Source organism: Chroicocephalus ridibundus, chromosome 3 (genome assembly GCF_963924245.1).
Source record: "Chroicocephalus ridibundus chromosome 3, bChrRid1.1, whole genome shotgun sequence".
Classification (NCBI taxonomy): domain Eukaryota; kingdom Metazoa; phylum Chordata; class Aves; order Charadriiformes; family Laridae; genus Chroicocephalus; species Chroicocephalus ridibundus.
The window spans coordinates 5493648-5513813 of record NC_086286.1 but is presented as its reverse complement, the minus strand read 5'-3'; the positions used below and the strand labels follow the sequence as shown (position 1 = coordinate 5513813).

The 20166-nt window shown below is 42.1% G+C and overlaps 1 protein-coding gene across 5 annotated transcripts in view; it reads right to left on the bottom strand.

Annotated features, from left to right (window-relative positions):
- The window catches only part of SPTLC3 (serine palmitoyltransferase long chain base subunit 3), a 333553-nt gene that overhangs the window by 13486 nt on the left and 299901 nt on the right, over positions 1 to 20166 (bottom strand). For 4 of the 5 annotated variants that reach the window (XR_010070121.1, XR_010070120.1, XR_010070122.1 and 1 more), the window contains 2 exons: positions 16624 to 16759; positions 15498 to 15627 (listed from right to left, as the gene is read on the bottom strand). Coding sequence is in view for 1 of the 5 variants with exons in the window: in XM_063327823.1 (XP_063183893.1) it covers positions 12898 to 13011; positions 15498 to 15627; positions 16624 to 16759 (380 nt within the window). In the remaining 4 variants the exon portion in view is untranslated. Of the gene's footprint in view, positions 1 to 11251; positions 13012 to 15497; positions 15628 to 16623; positions 16760 to 20166 lie in introns of those variants that run through there. The other variant, XM_063327823.1, reaches the window with a different exon arrangement.

Sequence of the window (20166 nt, the reverse complement as noted above, 5' to 3'; positions counted from 1 at the left end):
TCCTTCATCCTTCTAAAAGAATGAAACATTTGTTCACTTCTAGCTCTCTGGAATTTCCCAAGAGCCTTATGAAGTAAGGGGGTCCATAAGAGATGTTGCTATAAAGTATGGACTGCTATAAGCAAGAGAAAAAAATCTTGGCCTTGAGGCTTGGAAACAACTTTGTAACTCTTGGTTTCAACCAGGTCAGCAAGGAAACGGACTGCATTTGTGTCCGTGGATTTGATTCTGATGTATTCAGCTCCCTTAGAACTACATTCACTTTCTGCAATTGACACCCATCTAAAATCTCCAGTAACTGAATCGCGCTGACTCCAGCAGCAGCATGACGTGGCATTACCAAGCACTGCCTGGTTTCCACCTGTTACAGTAAATATCCTGCGTTTGCACTAAACTGCACCCCAGTTTACAAATATCGGCACAACCGGCCCGAATTGCAGGAGTTTATTAGATCTCCTGAAGTAGGCAGTTTTACCTGGTTTCAAGTTTCATTAGGAAATCTTTGCCCCAGCTTCAGCCATTTTTAAGGGTCACAGGGCATCACCACACCTGTTAAAAATGCAGACAACTACTCCCCCTTCGGGAGAACCTCACTGCATGAAGACATCACTAAGAAACTGTCTTTGACAGCAGACATGTTTTAATCATTTTTTTCTCAACCTAATTTAAAAGGCTTAGAGAGAGACGGTCTTTGGCTTTTCCCTACCACAGTAAATGAACTGTCTCCCCCTTCACACTTCTGCATTTTAAGGCTGTGCACGCACAGAGCCATTTTAATGGGACAGTAGTTACAGCGAAATCACAGAGTGGTCTCTGAAGGCCTGACAGATAAACAGATGGCAAAGAAAGGGAATTCTTAGACACCAAGGAGCAGAAGTCAGTAGATACAGCTCTGAGGAAAAGCATGAAGTATGCCCTGAAGCACATGCAGCTATGTCCAGTTGACATTTCTCCTATATACACTGGAGAGAAATTTATTCTACTGAAAATTCTGCCTGTCTTTGACACCAAACCCATCTGAAATCAGATCCTTAATTCTGGAGGAGAAAGGGTACTTAAACATCGATATCCAATTAGGAGAAATACAGCTAACGGGACCTCTTTAGTTAAAGATCTGTCTTTAAGAGACTCCACACAGATTTCCAGAAAACATAGAGTAGATTCAGCTGCTTTCCCTCGTTCTTGTTGGGGGTGGGGGAAGACATAGCTAGAGTTAGAGATCCCTCTTGTCTTTTTTGTTAGGACACATCGTATCTGTTTGCTTAGGATATTATTTTCCTTTCATCAAGTATGGTTTTCACAGACACACTGTTTACATGGGCACAGGGTCAATCTCTGCATTTTCTTCCACCCCTTACTCACAACAGAAAGAAATGAAAATTGCATAATAACAGAATAGCTTTCACCACTACTTTTAGGGCTGATCCAATATCAGCATTTCTCTTTCAAGAATAACTCCCCCTCTCAACACCACAGAGGTAGAACTGGTCTTTATTCTTCATTAAACATCCAGAGGGCCAGATACCCTGCTGGAGAGCGTCAGGGTAGTGGCCACTGAGCTCAGATAGAAAGAAATCATTCTGCACAATCTTTCAGTTCTTCTGGAGTCTGAAGGTTGATTCCCCAGATGAAGCTTCAAATGCACCTGCAGAGACAGATTCCTAAGCTTGGAATGGAGAAGCAGTACCAGCTCCATATCCTTCATTTTCACACTTATTTCTTTAAACATTTATTCAGGAGGTCAAAGTCTTAAATTATTTGATGCTTTTTTGTAAATCAAGAGCACTCCTGTTTGGTGACTATTCCACGGCAATATAAAACTGAACAAAAGGTTTGTTCAACAAGAGTATGTGAGGAGTCCCAGTGGCTTAAAGAGGGATGGAGAGCTCCCGCTGTAGACTTCGCACCTTAAGGTTTGCTATAAATATACTTATGCTCTTTAAAGTTCCTTCTATTCCTTGTATGGTGTTTCAGGACACGTCCTATATCCACTTGAACTTTTTCACTGATGTTCCTCAAATTTGTAATGGAAAGATTGTGCTCAACAGTGACGCAATAGTTCAACCAGTCTCCTCTGATTCTTGACATTTCCGCAAAGACAACGCAAATTTGGGAGCACCAGCTGTGATACACAGTGAGTGCAGGCCACCAGTGGCCAGGCAGGGATAGCCAGTCTCTCTTTCCAAAATGACAGCAGTGGAGACCCAACCGTGCTTTCCCTCAGGTGTGTTATTCAGACCAGGAGGAGCAACCACCCGTAATAACTGCCTGGTTCAGCTAATTTTACTGTAACCACATCCCGTGTCTTCTCTGACCTAACCGGGTGCAAGCTGTCAGCAAAAGAATATGCTGCGTCCCTCTTGCAGCATTAATTCTGCAAGCCTTACAGATATTACTTCAAAAAAATGGAAACCTGTTAAAAAGAACATGTCTTTTGTCCCCATTAATGACAAAGGGTGGGATTCAATGTTGTCTTGATGCCTTTGTTGCCAGAAGAGTTTCCTTCTAAAAGTATAAAAAGCCACTGAAAAATCAATGTGTTTTATTGATACAGCACCGATACTAGAGAGCTGTAAAAGCCTTTGCCGTGCTGCTTCGTGTGCGGAGGAGGTGGCTAACTCTGTCCGTACACACATGGGTAAATGCCTCGATTTCTGTCCATAGCTTGTGTCTTGGGCTGCAGCAAACAAGCGCTGCAATTTATACCAGACACTGGAGAATATGAATATTTTCTTTACTACTCAGATCCAGGAAAGGATAATTACTATAAGCAAAACCAGATGAAAATCTGAGAATATTTTATGATCCACTTTCATTAAAAAAGTCTCTATTAGCCTTAGAACAATGGGGCCAAATTCACACTTGGGGTAACATCACTGACATCAGTAGAGCACTACAATTAATTTGGCCCATGGGATCTACTTGAAAATATAACATACTGTCACAAGGATGACAGCCAATTTCTGTGGAGAAAAATCTTTCTATACCGACTAATTTGGCTTTAAAAAGACAGCACAGCTGTACAAGCAGTAATCCAGTGGGCTGGATCTTCAAGTGCAACCCTGCTTACATCTGTACAATAAAGCTCGGTAATAACTACCCGAGAACCTGGCCAAATGCCTTTTCCAGGCCAAATGGGAGATCACGGTATAAATATTATTCAGCACCAGAACGATGCTTATGTGACATTCAGAAAAACAAAGAGAAAGATACTGGAAGGTAGAATTTAAGAGCAATCAGGTAGCCAAAGATCCAAATGAAATGCTGATATCCCTTGCTAATCCTTTCTTATCCTGTCTCCTCTCCCTCCCACCAAGCAGTCTCCTGAACCATATTAAGCTGCAGGGAGAATCAACAAGAAAAGCAGAAGGCTCTTTGGCTGTTTCTGTCGTCATTTGTTTATTTTTAAACAGAAAATTCTTGTCCGTTTCAGTGATGACGTTTTAATGAATCCATCAATCACTGCAAACTCCAAACTAGAATCCTACATAAAAGAGACCTATTTGTAATACGTGACCTAAGCCCATACCTAACAAAATTAGTTCTCAGGAAGACAATGCAGTCATTCATTGCTGTCTCCATGGAATCGTAGATGATTAAGCTGGACAGGGCCTCGTGGGTCCTCAAATCCAATCCCCTACACCTAGCATCACTTTATCCTTGCGTTGTTCCCTTGAGTGCGTTATCTAATCCGTTGCTGACTGATTGCGACCCACCTTACAACAACTCCTCTTCCATGGGCAAGTTTTCATTGTGCGCTGCCTAAGCAAACTTTGGATCCCCCTTACAGGTCTTCAGTTCCCCTGTATCAATGGTTTTTAGGGGGTTTGGATCCACGCTGCCTCCTCTTCCCTTAATTATTTTAAGTCTTTCCAACATTGTCTTTTGCTCTTCTTGATTCCGCACTCATTTGCTCTGTACATCCCAGTGCTGCAGGTTCTATTTCAAGGGCAGCCCAGCCAATGCTGCATCACACCTCTGCCACCGTGTTGGGGTCCTCCAGGCACATTCATAGCCAAATCTTTGACTTTTTTTGCCGCTGCCATATGCAGTAAGTTCCCCAACTCCACTACATTCGTGACTCAATTCTTTGCTTCTTTTTTTATGGCTAACAGTCCTATGACGATTTGCTCTCATTACCTTTGCACCATTTCTCTCAGGTTGATGTTTCACAATTCTCACTTTATGTCTCTGTTTTCTTATCGCAGCATTGCTTTTCTTTGCCGCTTGTCCTGTACCTAGAGGATCTGAGCTTACTTCTTATACCCAGATTGAGAGGCTTACTTAACCAGTTGCATCAAGAACATTCTCCATGCCATCTCCCCTTCTCCAGGACTCCCCCCAGTGACATCACTGAGCTGCAAATCCCTAAGATGATTTTTAAAATCAGATTTGACTTGCGGAAGATCCTGCCTCCACATTCAAAACTTCTGAGCTCTCCACTCTTCCCTGACTATTTTGGCTGCTGGTGATTTAAACTTATGTAGATGACTTAAAAGCGTTCGGCCTGCTACCTCCATGGACAAATCCACGGACAAATATCCCTGCTGTCTTCAGAAGTATCAAAGAAAGCAGTTGCTGCTCCCTCGTGGTCATCAGCATCATCCCTGTTCTGAGAGTTACCATCGTCTAAATTTTGCTTCTATTTACGATCTTCTATCTACAGAGATGCTTTTATCTGCGTCCTTAGTTAAGGCAAAGTGAACCAAGGTAATGAAGGTTTCTACTATAATGGCTTAAATCAAACCATGTCTGCAGCCTCATGTGATGACTTGACATGACTCAGATCGGGAGACTGTTGCAAACAGCAGTTTCTAAACCAACTGGGCAATCCTGAACTCAATGATTTCTCTCCATCCTTTTCCACTTTCTTTTTTACTACTTGGTAAAGCATTTTCACTGACTACATCTCCTGTCAGTACTGTCTGGCTTGACTATGAAGCCGTTTTAAAACTTAGGTGGCCCCTTGATTTTCAAAGAACAGAAAGAGACCAGAACACTTATATTGTATACAATACAGAAATCAAAGCTTAGATGTTATCACACAGCTGACCTCCTTCTGTGCTCACCATGGATGGCATCACACAGTAAATCTGCAATTATAAAGTGAATGGCAATTTCAAAACCTTTTAGAAAAAGAAATATCTTCTTATATTGCGACTAGCACAGAATGAATGCTTTGCTGTCAGTGTGCCTTTATTCTTTTGAGGTCCATTGTCCCTTACTATATTCGCTACCAAGATATTTCTTGTCCCATCTGTTAAAACCCAGCATGAAAATCAGACAGGGCTCTTGTGCCCGTTTCTCCCTATTTTACGCTTGAAAGCTGGCTTTACTCACTGTTGCCAATTTTAGTCCTGGAAGGCTAGTATCGCAAGTGGCCAAATGGAGACCACCCTCAGAGAAGAATCTGCTTTAGAGCTGTTTGCTTCTCGGTGGTCAAACATGCCCAAATTTCCTTCACAGAGCTAGTTCTGAGGAAATGTATCACTTTTTATTACCTTATCATTTTCCATTGGGACTGGAAGCATTCTGTGGAAAAACTACTGGAGCATCTGTACCTTAAAGCATTGTTCTCTCTCTGTTTAGAGGTGTTCTTGATCTGTTCCCACAGTATCACTTGCCCTGAAGAGCAGACAATCATTTTTTCCATCAGTTTTCCTTATTTTCTTTTCCACTGGTTCACATCTAACATTCCTAGTTATGGAAGAACAAGGCACCACTCTGCTTTTTGGCTCGACATTGTTCCCCCCTTGTTCTAAACATTCAAGGGACCTATCTGCTGTCATGGACACCCATGTCATACTGGTGTGGCGGGATCTCCTCTTCTCTTCTGCTTGTCTGAAAATCAGTCTGTCTCTTCTTCCCCCCTCAGTCTCCCCCGTGGAGTCTCAAGCCTGGCTGTCTCCACTGTCTTGTCATTTTGTCTTTGGGGGGTAGTTTCCCTTCCTTTCTTCTTTGCCTCTGAATTGTTTTCCTTCTCCAGTTGAACAACTTTGTTGCTCAGCTTCCTCTCTACTGTGCTAGCTAATTTCATCCTCTCTCTTGCACTTGGGTAGGGGTCTCCCATGGATATCCCTTCCCACCTTTCTGTTCTCCAGGCCTTCTTCAGAAGGTCTTGTGCTCTAGTGTTGCTTCTGCTGTCTCCTCAGGATATTCCTCAATCACATTTTTTGAATTCCTGTCTGAATTTTGAGTTACCTCCACTTGCCTCTTCGGCGCTTGCGTTGTTTCCTCCATGACTGTGACCAAATTATGTCTCATATTTATATACCTTCCATCATGTGCCACACCACACTGATGTGCAACTGGGAGCTTCTGCAACCATCCGTCATCTTTGTGAACCCTTTCCTCTTTTGTCCGCCTCAAATTATTCTTCAAAAGAGCCTAACAGAGTTAGGTACCAAAATTCCACTGATGCTTAGTAGGTGTTAGGTGCAGTGGTTTATAACACATGTTAGAGAAACAGGAGACTATCACAAGCTGTTAAGCAATAAAAATCCCTGCAACACGATCTGTTGTGGTTGGACATTTTATTGAAATCCTGGATAGTCATTTGCAAAAAAGCTGACACGCAGGGTTTGGATTTAATCTTCACATTTCCACTCAAACTGTGGCATTGTTTGAACACAACTGCTTTGGGATCCTGGCAAAAGAGTAAAACTGTCCGAGCTGCTCCACTCTGGTTTGAATTATCTCTCTTTTTATTTATTTATTTTTAGCTTTGAAGTCTGTGTACTTTAAAAATCAATGAACATCATATTAACAAGCAGACACTAATTACATTTTAACAAACTGAAAAGGCTTGGCTACAAATCTTTGAAAAGATAAATTCACATTTTAAAAAGCTTCCTAATCCAACTGGCAATCATTGTAGTAAGACACTGACAAAGCCTGCACAGAATGGAAATGTTAAAAGAATCTGTTTTCCAGATTTTTTTTTCTATGATTTATAATTAGTCTTCATCATTGTACTGTCTCGTACACTAGGTCTGGTAAACAGCGTATTCGTGGCTTGTACAGGATTAACGGAGCAGCTCCGAGATGTAGAAATTGAAAGATCACTCAGATAATAACAACACTTAGCTCTTTTGTAGCTCTTCTCATCAGTTCAACTTAGCGTTTCACAAATAAATCAGGATCACTATCACAGTTTTACAGAGGAATAAAAACGAGGCAAGGAACGCTAATGTGTCTCATTTGCAATTATTTCGCAGAGCAGAGACAGATCAGAACTGGGTCTCTTGCATCCAGTTTAGACCTCTGGTCCATAGGTTAGAGCGGTTTGCTGAGCGGTTTTTAAAATATGGGTATTGGTGTGTGCAGAGGGAGTCAGAGTGTTTGTATCAGGATGTTCTGCACACTGGGAAATGCCGAAAGTGTAATAGATGGTCCAGGAACTATGACAAATATCATGCCTCTTCTGACCACTCTGGCTGAGAGTAGCTGCATCCTTGGCGTTAGCGTTTTTTGAAAAGCAGCTCCCACATGAAAGTAGGATCCCCAGCAACACGCAAAACAGTTTCTGTCCAGTGCAGAGAGCCAAGTCATCACGAGGTTTGTGTGGTAACAACAAGGGGAGAGTAGGACACACAGAGGATACTTGTGTCAGAGCAAGCTCCAGGAAACACAGGGGGCAAGCTATGCTTTTGAAATGTCCCCACTGATTTCATCACTTCTGTGCTATTCCAGAACAGCTGCTGGAGAGGTCAACAGATGAGGAACCCGCTTCAGACAAGAGGCTATCTGCAGCACAGCAAAAGCCAGCCTGTGCCAAGAAACTTTTACCCATGGCGGTGCTACGGACCACATGGCGTCATATTTGGCCCAAAAAAGCTTAGCTGTCCACTTTATGCTGTGCTCTGAACTGGTTGTGCTGGGAGTGGAAATGGAGCTACCGAAGATAAGTGCCCTTATCTGTTGGGCAACAAACGTGATGGTACTTCTTATCTCATGGCATGAGACATCAGTTCTGTGCTCCAGGAACTGGAGGATACATATGCCTTGGCCCTATACCTTCACAGGAAACCAGAGTCAGCTCATGTTCATAACAAATTCTTTGAGACAATTTCAATGGAGGTGACAGAAAAGCAAGTTGCACCCATCACATCTGGCACCGTTGCTCCACGCCACACACAGCAAAATTTCTCTGTCTCTTACTGCAAGTACTTGACTTGTGAGAATCAATTTTCTAGACCTCCTACAGTGTCCTACTTTCATGGCTACATCTTCTGCTTGAGCTGATTTGCCAGTAAGAAACTCACCTGCTGGAGTGACCTACATGCCATGTCCTTCTGTGTCTGCAAAGAAGAGGACAGACTGTCATGGCTATCCTGGAGGCACATCAGTTACACCTGGCAGAGCAGCACAGGCAGTCGTCCCCGTACTACAGCCACTCCCAGTAGTGGCAGCCCAGCAACGATGCCCAACGAGGGCATCGCAATCATCAGTGACGCTGTGTACAGTTGCCACTAGAACAATCTCTGAACAATTTTCAGCAGTAGCACTGTTCTCTATAGACGGTGTCTCAAGCATTACCGGCCAGACCTGGTTAGCCCTGCAGCACAAGCTGTCGAACTCAGGTATATTGATAACAACACTTGTTGGCCTTGGCGCAGCATCTGGCAGAAGTCACTCTCCAAAAAGGATCTGTGAAACATAAAGTATCAGGGACATCTGCTATGACACCCGATCTACCCTGCTTTCTCTTCATAAACAAACAGGAGTAACACACAGGGCACAGTATCTCTCTTTGCCTCCTTCACAGTCACTATTTTGATATTAAAGATGCCAGACTCCTGTTCCAATGGTGCTGAACTATTGTGTGGTCAGTTGGGTGGTGGTTTTGGGACCACCCTGACATGTCTAAAGGTCTGTCTCACTAATGGACAGAGTGAGATTCTCATTATTTTTTGTCTCGTCTGCAGTAAGCGCAAAGAACACTGGATGTGTGAGTAAATGAGGGAAACGGATGTGTGAGTAAATGAGGGAAACGCTAGATACTTTTTTTGAAGGCATCTGGAGGCTCAATATTGGAATGACATCTGCCGTTTCTCCGCTGGTTCCTTTAAAATTTGGTCTTGCTCTGTGTTTTAATTTGAAAAACTACTAAACTTTATGCGTAAATAAAAAGCAGACCATATATTAGAGAATCTCTCTTTGATTTCTAAGAAGGCCAGAAAGTACATAAACACCTTTGGTGTAGATCGCTTGTCTGACATGACTATTTTGTTCCCTGTCTCAGCAGAACAGGAAAATATGTGATGCGCTTTCAACCAAACACCTTTTGGGAAAAAAAAAAAAAGAAAAAGAAAAAGAAGACAATTGAAATCCTACCTTAAACAAATCCACTCCCATACCTTGGTCCCCTGTGAAGAGCAGCGGCTGTGGAATAGTCCAGAGACATCAGCGTTCAAACCCCTCTGAAATAAATGCAGGCAGCTCACCTCACGCTGACAGGTTGCTCTCATAGTTGCACTAGTTTTAAACCAACAGTATTGACTTCAAAGCAAGATTTAACCTGATCTACACTTGCACGAGTGATAGATCAAGCCCATTCTTGGTTCAACAGCTCGGGCAGTTCAGATTCGGTTCAACTTAGAAACCTAGCACCATCAGCAGGAAACTTTTGTTTGAAAAGGAAAGATTAAAGTCTGCAGGAGCTGATGAGGATACCAGGAAAAGCAGACAGTGAGGCAATGCCTAAAAAGCCAACTCTTACACGTCAAGTCCTCTGCAGCTGCCAGTGAGCTTTCCCCTAGACCCAAAGGACAGAAACAAGCGGAACAGAGAGAACAATATAAAGAGGCAGGAGAAGTGGGTGGAGGAACCACCTTGACAAGTTAGATAAACTCAGGAAATTAAGGCTTTCTAAAAGATGAGGTGGGATAAAGGTACAGGAAAGGGCAAACAATTCAGATACTCTGTCAAACAGACAGCTCTTGAGTCTTCCCATAGCATGAGGGTCAATCAAGATTTTATGCAAGATAACATGAGGCTAGAACTGCAGCTTGACACCAAAAAGTTAGTGTATTCATACTTACATTTCCATTGGATTAAAATACGACAACTTGAACAGGTTTTATTTATTGAAGGCAGTTCTTCTTCAGAACCTTCTAAAACAATTGCAGAGAACTGTATCTCCTGAGAACACGCATGCCCGAAGACGGAATACGTTCTAGGAAATATGTGATCCTTATGCTAATGCGCTAATTCCCTAAGAAGTCCTCCATCAGTTTTTTCCTTAAGCTAGCTAAGAGTTGCCAAGTGCTGATCAACTCTAAATTGATTAAAATTGATGTAAATCTGGAAAAAACTCCACTGAAATTGTGCTGAAGGAAAAGCCAGTGCCAGCCCATAACTAAGCCTCATGGGGAAAAATCTAAAAGTCTGAAGTTCCTGGGAGTTTTATTATTGCACCAGTGGAGCAGGGATTTCTCCTCAAATGTTCCCCAAGCCCAGGGATAGTCGGCCTGTACTTTCTCTAATGCGTAAGGGATGGAAGAAATCAGAAAAGAGCATATAATAAATCAACTGACAGTCTCTGAAAAATAGCTGTCCTGTCTCCTTAATATGAGAGAGAGTAATGTTCCGAGGGCAGGAGGAATTCGGCTTCAGGCAGAAAACATTCCCCTATAGGGGGACAAAAAGTGATCATTCTGTAGCTTAATCAATCTCAGGCCTCTCTTTGAAGGAAATAGCGTGTTGCTTGCAACAGCACGTGTAATAATGTTTGCTGAAATATAAACTACGGCCGTATACCCCAAGATGGAAGGTCAGAAGTCAACTGAGGATCTGGCCGCAGATGTTCGGCAATGGAGATCAAAACGCAATATATCAAATTCAGTGCTTTTCCTCGAGGAACAGGTTGCAGAAATTTCTCCACCCACCTCCTCTGCAGTAAGTGCACTCACCCTGCACGTAACAAACCTGTACATCACAAATTGCCAGCTTAGTCAAAGACAAGGTTCACGTCTCCTAATTTCTCTGTCCTGTGCTTTAGTATTTTTAATATTTATACAGTGGGTTTGCTCTTATCCACAAACATAGCTCCCTCGAACCTCTGCAGTGTTTTTCAAGTCCGTCTACCAAAGTGAAGAATCATATGACACCATTTAGTCCTCCCCCAGCCCTTGATATATGTTTCCTAAAGCCGACATTTGATATTATGGAATGTGTTGTAATCAATTCTTAAAGTTATAGCACCACTGGATTTTTATTAACTTGCACAACAACAACAACCAAAATCCAACAAAAAATGGGCCCTCATAACCAATCAGCCTTGTTATATCCTGAAAGCTGCTTTAACAAGCAGGGAGTAATATAGTGTAATTGGTACTCCGCAATTTAATTGTTCTGTTCTTAAATCTAATATTGCAGCTGTGGGTTAAGTTTACACCACAGCTTTCAAGAGAACATGAAAGTGTGGTACATCTGTGCAACAGAAAGCTAAACATCTCTCATCTGATGTGTTTACAATGACATTTGATAGCGTGGAATGGTTTGGAGTTCATTCTTAAAGCTGCAGAACCGCTTTTCCGCGCTGCAAAAAAGGGAAAAAGCCTCCAATCTCCTTCAAACAACTCAGCCCACATAAGCCTGACAATAACGCTACTGCGGGCATCGCAGGGCAACTGCCGGCTGTAACAACTCCTTCAAGCATCTTTGAGCATTTGTCACTCGGGCAGTGGAAAAGGGGACAAGGATGTCTTCCCCCTCAGATGACATAACCAATTATTTGAAAAACAAACCACTCAAAAGAGTCTGCAACTGGGCAAGTAAAGCAACCCCTGACGGGCACAAACCAGACAAGAACATTTCAAGAATCATTATTAAGTGGCTGACTTTAGCCCATTTAGGAATGGCGGAGTTTTCAATTTAACAGGTGGCAGAACTGCTTATGGTATCTTGAACTTCACATTCTGTATAACTAACAGCTCCGGCATTATGTACTTGTTAGTGAATTTATTAAGCCCATAAGTAGTTCAAGAAACTTAGGAACGGGCCCATAAATGTCATCCGCAGTTTGTGAACTGCAAGTATCTGACTGTTTTGATCAAGGTTTTTACGGGAAAGTTAAATGGTTATTAAAATTATTTACTACTGCTACATGAAAAGGGAGCAAGCCTGCTGAAGAACCTACGTTGTGATAAGATGTGAAAGGCTGTAGGTCAAACGTTTTAGCAGAAAAGCATTTCTGTTTATGGCTAAGCCCAAACTTTTCTACATTATGAAGCCTATAGTGTATTTAAGTGCCTGAGAAAGGATCTGTGGAGGCGAGGAGGCATTTTCCCTTTCCCATAATCTGCTGTCAGAAATATATGATCTGATCAGGCTACTTTTCTTGTTCTCAGCGTTAGCCGCCTTCTAACATTTTCTGCCCTTGGAGAAATGCACGAGAGGGCAACTTAGTTAAAGAGGTTACTTTCTGTTCATTCCTCTGTAGCAGTCCACACCAATGTCTTGATTTATGCTCTTTAGCAGATAAAAGTCAATCTTACCGATGAAGCTCAGCTATGTTACCATACTACGCTGGAATACATTCAGTTTTTAAACTTTATTATTTCAGTCACAATTAAGACTATCTGAAGCCTCTTCATAAAAAGGGGCCATAACAAAAGCTGTACATTAGCAACTCGAGCAATGGATGCATTCATTCTGCATCAAAAATACCGTAAGAAGGACAGATCTCCTGGGGAGGCAAATCTGTATCAATATTTCAGTCTCTTGAATACAGAAATTTGATACAATAAAATGCAACACCCGAGCTTCCCCTCCTTTCAATTAACTGAGAAACAAAAATTGTCCTTAGAAGGGAAGAAATGTGTTCTTATTCTTTAGTTTTCGGGTTTTCCCCCCTTTCATAGCATTATAATGTTCTCTTCATGTGTGGAAAACTTAATCTTCAAGTTCAAGCCTAGTTTCTTCATACAGTTCGGGATGAGATGACTTGGAATACCGGGAATATTTCAGATGTAGGAAATCACCCAATTCATCCAGAGCATTCAAAACCTGTAAGACCATTATACTGTGTCAATTCTCTTGGAAAAGAAATGAAGTTCTAGTAACCTCTACTTTACAGAAGAACAAGAAGATCATACAAGCATCAATTATAGAAAGTTTAAAGGGCAAACGGGCAAATTTTGCTTTCACTCTCCTGTAGTGAACATCGATGTAGTCGTAGATACATCTACGAGAACGGAATTTACTCCTTCAGTAGGTTATGGCTTATTAGTAAGTACATGAATTGATCACAGATTAAAAAAATGACCTTTTTCTGAAAGCACAAGGAGATAATAATATATATAAAAAGTTATCTTTGCTTGCGCAAAAGGGATGTGTAAGACAATACTTCAACATTTCCCTATGGATCCCAAAGGTTGGAGTTGCCACTGCATTTTTTGAGATGGGACTCAGCCCACTCTGCGGACCAGAGTCATCGTAAATAGTCTGAATAGTTGAAGATTTTTAGTGCATTCCATTATTGTCTTGTATTAATATAAATAACAGGCATAATTAATAACGCATAAATATCATAATGCAATTTGCTGAGCTGTGTTCCCAGCTCTCAGTAGATTCAGAAAGTAGCCAGGGAACTCTATACCGTAGAGAAGCAGCTCAGCGTTTTGCAGCATCTGATCCACATTCAAAAGCAGCCAACCTTTTGGCATCAAAGAAGAAAGCAGCAATTTTGATTTTGAGCCTGGTTCTGTTAAGCCACTAAAATGAGCTCAAGAACAGAAAGCAGTAATTTAGTAATGGTTTATGCAGAGAGATAGCTTCAAGGTCATTAAGGAAGTTATTCTTGGGAGCTTGCCCTTCCATGGATCTTTCCTCTTTTTAGTTCCAGGCAACAAATTTTGCCAAAGGGAAGAGTTTTCATTGTGCTTGGTACCTGTTGTTCCCCTGTTTTTAGGAGTATTCACAAAGTGTTTGTCCTAAAAACTTCCCATCTGCAAGTAATTAAACTCAGGCCATTTCCGCTCCCTCATACTGTAAGGACATTTAAGGAATGCCGCAAATACTACAGCAATGATCCTACTTTCAAAGGCAAACATACAGCATGTTCCAGAATGATGGCTGGGGAGTGTTTCAGACCTTCACTGGTACCAGGAAGCACCAATGTGCAGGTAGCAGAAAGTGCAGATGCAACGATGGCCCAAAAATGTAATGGGCTTGACATTTGGGGGTGAAGGGAGAGGAAGAAAATCAAAGCAGCAACTTCAAGAGATTATTTAAGAAACGTCTAGATTTGGCACTCCAGGGCATGCTCTAGTGGCAGAGATCGTAGGGGTTTGGTTTTTTTGCGTGTGTGTATGGTTGGACTCGATGATTTCAAAGGTCCTTTCCAACCACGAAGATTCTATGATTAATTTTCAGATCAACTTCACCACCTGTTACTAGTTGCATTGGCCCAAATCTACAGAGTCAAACAGCAAAAGCTGACAATGACCAGCACAAGTGCGTAGCTATGCCCTGTTCTATGCAATATCATCTTTATGGTATTATACCTTGTTAATAACTACTGCACCTTTAAAAGCAGCAGGAATTTTACACCGCACACGTGCAAGGCAGATTTTTCCATGTTGTCTGAGAGGGGTCTACGCTGTCGTGGGAGCTGGTCAGCCACGAGGGCTCCAGCCTCAAGCTCCACATGAATCTCAGGATGAAATAGAGAGCAGGGGCTCTCTGCAGCCATGGGTGTGTGAAGGAGTGGCGTCTCGAACTCAAACGCCCTCCATTTTTCGCTTTGACCACCATACTTGTGCAAAGAGAGGAAAAAGAAAGCCTGAAATTTACTTTTAAGCCTCCTTTAAGTCAGCTTATTCTGAGAATGAAAGAACATATATCAAGCCAGGCCAAAAACACCTTTGGCAAGAAAGGGAGATGGAAAATTTCAAAGAGTTTATTTTAAACACATTTCTGACTGCGTTGGAGCAGAGGTTTACGACAGAAGTCTCAACGTACTCTTTGCAGTATTTCTGATATCAGAGAAAGATACAGAACTGAGACAGGCCAGACAGCACCAATTAAACTTCGTTACGTTCAAACAGTTCCAAATACTGTTTGCAATTTCCACGTGTACCCCCAAGGCTGTCCCATATACTTCTGCGACTCAAGAAACACGTGGAAATACGGAATGAAAACAAGAATATGGAAAACTTGATTTTCAATTATTTCCATATCGTTTCAGGTTTCCTACTCTGATAGTTTTGATCTAGCATTTAATTTTTGTCTAGCTGTGCTCTTCACGTAGGTCTTTATTAGTGACGACAGATTTGGTCACTATTAGAAACAGAAGAACATAAGTTAACTGTCCCATAATTTATTTTTTAAAATAAAATATATAAGGCTAAACTGCCTTTAAAGATCAAGTGACGAGGCCAGAAAAACAAAAGTAAAAATGAATTATTGAGATTCAAAGTAACAGACACGCAGCTTCTCCCACCCTCCCTTGCATCTGAAGTTAATTTCAGCAGGACATCTGCTGTGCTTACCGTGTCTAACATCTCCCGTGTATGTGCAGCTGACACACAAAACCGAGCCCTGGATTCTGTGATAGGAGTAGCTGGAAATCCAACCACAACGACCCCAATATTTTTTTCTAACATGCGTCTTGCAAAAGCCCTAAGGAGAGAAGAAGAAGAAAAAAAACAGAAGTAAATTATCTCCAAATAAACTGACCACAGAGAGAAAACATTCAAGTATAATAAAACAATGGGTAAAATCCTGTCTTCAACTGAAGTGGATGGTAATATTCCCATTGAATTCCAGAAGAGCCAGAATTTTACCAGTAGGACTGAGATTCTTTGCTGCTTGACAGCTCATGAAGCCAAGTGGGTGTCAAATCCTAGAAGTGTGATGGCAGAGAGATCACTGTATAATGGACATGATTCATTTTTGTCAATGAAAGGCTTTGAGTGCAAATCAAAATGTGTGGGCATTCACAGTCCCCAAGCACAGAAGGATTTAGGCTACTGGAAAGTATGAGAGATGGGTTCCTGCACATCAACAGGAATAAAACAATCGATGCGATGGTTTCTTCGCTCTCTCAATTACTCTGTCAGTTTAGGAACCTTTTGTGTGGTACGTCCTAGACGTAGAGCGCACAGCCACCCTAAGCTACTTGCAAACACTCCCTACAGCTCCACCCTTACATTATGTTACTACCGACTTCTGGTCTGCGCGTCCAAGTCAGTGCACAAGCGCTGCTTGAGAGGTACTGAATGGTAAAACGTGCAAAGACCATTCAAAGATCAGATGGGGAAAAGGAACATCCATCCAAAGCAATTTATTCCTCAAAGGCAATTTATGTCTTTTAATGATTACAAATTAAAACCAAAAAAATTCCAAATTCAAAATCCTATCAACAGTATTATTCCAGGGCAAGTTAAACAAGGATATAAGTGAAATTTTAAAAATTCAGAATACTGGAACAGCTCAAAATTAAGTTCAGGGCCAAATTTAAAATAGAACATACCTAAATGATGAATTCACCCAACAGCGCGTGTTTCTCTTGTGAAGCACCTACCACACATAACTACATCTTTCACAGCGTATACTGAATAACCTATGAACTTGAATAGCATATGTTTTGCCAACGGCTTTTTCTCCAGTACTTACCCTATCTTACCAGGCATATAAAGGAGTAAGGGGACAACAGGAGAATCATCATTGCCATAAATGATGAAGCCCATTTCATGCAGTCTTCGTCTGAAGTATCTTGTGTTTTTCCCCAGCTGGCGCACCCTCTGGAGCCCTGAAATGAGTCGGGAAAACAGTCAGTGCAAAGACCATAACCGGAGTCTAGTAACAGGCAAGAAACAGGGCTGCGGGTAACGGCTCAAAAAAGTTTGGCTGAAATGTTTATGTTGCTCTTTGATTCCGAAGAAAAACATGGAGCGAGCTAAACGCAACTCCGTTGATTATTATGGCATTGTAGGACGGATGACTGATGTTCCTGTGCTTGTGAGGTGCCCTCCCACCAGCAGGAGCAGTACGTCTCCTGGGGATAGACCGGTGAACAATTCCCTTCACTGCACCGCGCTGCATAAAGCCTACTGAACGATACACACCGACAAGAGAAGTAGTTATATGTCTCTGTGGTACAGGACATGTAAATAGACTACGTTCTTTCTCAACATAATTCACTATAAAGGGAAACAACCAATGTCTGCACATTTTGATATAGGTGTCAGCATACGCCTATCTTTTCTCATTAACAATATCCCACAGGGGTCCTCTTGTATCTCAGCTAGTTCTTTGCTTACACGTTTGCAGAGGTTTTTTTATTCTGTGACTATAATAAATCTTGAAGCAGAAAACACTGCATTTTGGGTCAGCTCAAACCGATGCTTTTTTTACAATTTAGACAGGAAAAGCATGCGATAAACTTTGTTATTACACAAGGTCTGAACTTCTAAAGTTTTTTACCAATGTTCAGCATAACTAATACACGTCTACATAAGTAATCCCTTGCTGAGTTCTGCTCAGTTTCTCTCTCCTCTTATCTTGCTATTATTACCTCGGGACCATCATCTGACAACAGATTTTAGTCATCCAAGACTTTCAGACACAAGTTTTGTTCTCTGCATTGTCCCTGGCTTCATTCAGTCACGAATCCACTGATGTGTCCCCCAGCAAAACTGACAGGAGGGTTGAAAACAATTATTTTTAATGAAGAAAAAAGACAAAAAGCAGCAGAGAAAAAAATGCGCTGGAAAAAGTCATCTCAGCCTTTTCTTTTGCAGTGTCACTAAGGAGGTGGTTTCTGACAAGTGCAGTTGCTTCCCCACCCATTGCCTACAAAAGGGAAGAGCCACGCTCAACGTTACTGCAGGTAGGAGATACAGGATGTCCTTTCCCCACTCCACCTGCATTATATTTCATCGGCGAGCTGATATATGCACCTCTCTTCCAATGCTGTAAAGGTGCTGACAGGGATGATGCCACCTACCCGGTACCCACCTGTTGCCCTTTCCCACCGCCTCCCCAGTCCCAGTCCTAGCTTCATACACAGCCAGACGATGAATCAAGCCAGGCCCGTCATCTGCCTGACCTCGCCAGAACGAAAACTGCCAAGCCAATGTCAAACAGATCGATTCTCTAAACCTCATCGCTATGCAGCTGCTTGTGCCTGCCCAGCAGAGGTGGTGGGAACATGTGGTAAGACAGGGATTTAGCAGGACGCATCTCAGCTGCACTCTTAACTTTCATTTTCCTGCCGTTCATCAGCCCATACTTTCAATATCACTTACATTATGTCACCAGACATGAACACTGAAGCCTTCAGTACAACTCATTTCCTCTTTTTCCTCTTGCTTTTAAAGTGCCTCTGCACAGATGTATTACGTTTTCGCTCTCCATTTACTTTTTCATTTTACTTTACTTTTCGTTTGCTTCGTTCTCCATTTACTACTTTCTGCTGTTATCTTTCTCTGACTGGATGCCTGTTTCCTCGTTTCCCACCTTCCTCCTTGTCACCACAGTGGCCAGTTAGGCATTTGTAGCTGCCACATACCATCTTTGGCAGATTTGTCCTCAGACCACATTCTGCCCCACCACCTGCTATGGCTTTTCTTCCTATTCCCTCTTGGCTAAAGTGGGGATCGCTGCACCTTCATAAACCTCTTTTCCATTAATAATTTCTGAGCACGCGTAGGTTTGAACAAGATCTACTGCTTCATCTGTTCTGTATCTTCCCAAGTCAAGGTTCTGTCAATGTTCTGGCTGGGAAATTTATAGGGAAACTGGGACTTGCTTCACAGTGATCAGTGTTTTGCTGAACAAATTAAAAGATCTCATAAAACCAGTGCATTTGTAACTTTATGCACAAAACTGCCCACGCAGACAACCTGTTAGTTACAGTTTCAGTCATTCAGTTTAAAGCATTCAGTGGAAGAGCTCTGCTGGGTTAGAAAAGGCCACAAATAGTTTAACCATCTCTCTAATGCCGCTAAAACAAAAACAGCTGTGCCAGAGCAAGGAAAACAAATGAAACACAAAAGCATCCTACTACAAAGCTTTCCAGTCACTAATAAAAACAATAGTCTGTGGTATTTCCAAAAATATTTTTGGTGTAGTAGATCTCAAAGAACCAGGAGGAAATATTGAGGAGGAGGAGGAGGAGGAGGAGAAATGGGGGCAGGGGAGATGGCAAGGAAAGGGAGTTAAGAGAAGAACCGCAGAATAATGTGTCTGAAGTCTAAGAAGAGAAAGTTTTCCCTTGATAGACTTCGTAAAAATGTTATTAGCACCTCCCGAACGCCCAAATTACAAGGAGGAGGGTGGGGGAGTAACTTGAACTGGGGGCTCAGAACCGCTGCTTGCTTCTTGCTACCTTAGCAGCCCCTGAGCGAGTTTCCAAACCCTCCGTCTACAGCATTTGAAACTACTAGATTTTCAATTAGGGAAAGTTTTCATAAATGCAGATGTTCTTGGCGAGTGCAGTTTATGACTTGCTGCCTTCTCCTTTCTATTCAGCTGTTTACCACAAAGCTGGAAACTAAGTGTCAGCCGTGCAAGATTCCAGGCAGTTCGGTATTTATCAAACCATATGCACATGGCCCAGAGCTGATCAGTTTGTCTCTACTTATTTTAGGTACCGGAAATTTAGACTCCAAAGCAAGAGGGGGAATCCAGCAAAGGAAACGTTAAAGCTGAAAGAGGAGGTTCAGGCAACCCCCCAAAAAGTCAAACACCTCTTCCTTTTCCAGTCTTCCCTTGCTAAACCTATATCCTCAACCAGTTTGTGATGGGACGGATCCCCTTTTGAGACTCCCTATGGAACTCATTTCAAACCAGCCAGTGCTGGTGCAAAAGAGACGCTTTAATGTTTTAGCAACATCCCAGAATAGTTATTTCATTTGCAGGGATGCATTAAAGAGCCAAATAAAAGATCAGAGCGCTCACATATATCTGGAGGGAAAAAAAGCACATTAGGAGACGATTGCTACACACACTGTATTTGTGGGTGGGTGGCTGGGAGGAACCTATTTCTTTACCAAGTGTCAACACTTTCCTTTCTCGTGTTAAGTTTTTGTGGTCAAAGACCACATGCACACATCCTATACACAGCCATCTTATGTGCTGTCCTGATAAGAGCAGTAAAAGCCCCTAAAGTTTCTAACTGTATTTCAACGCTCTTTTTCGTTCCTTTATGGGACC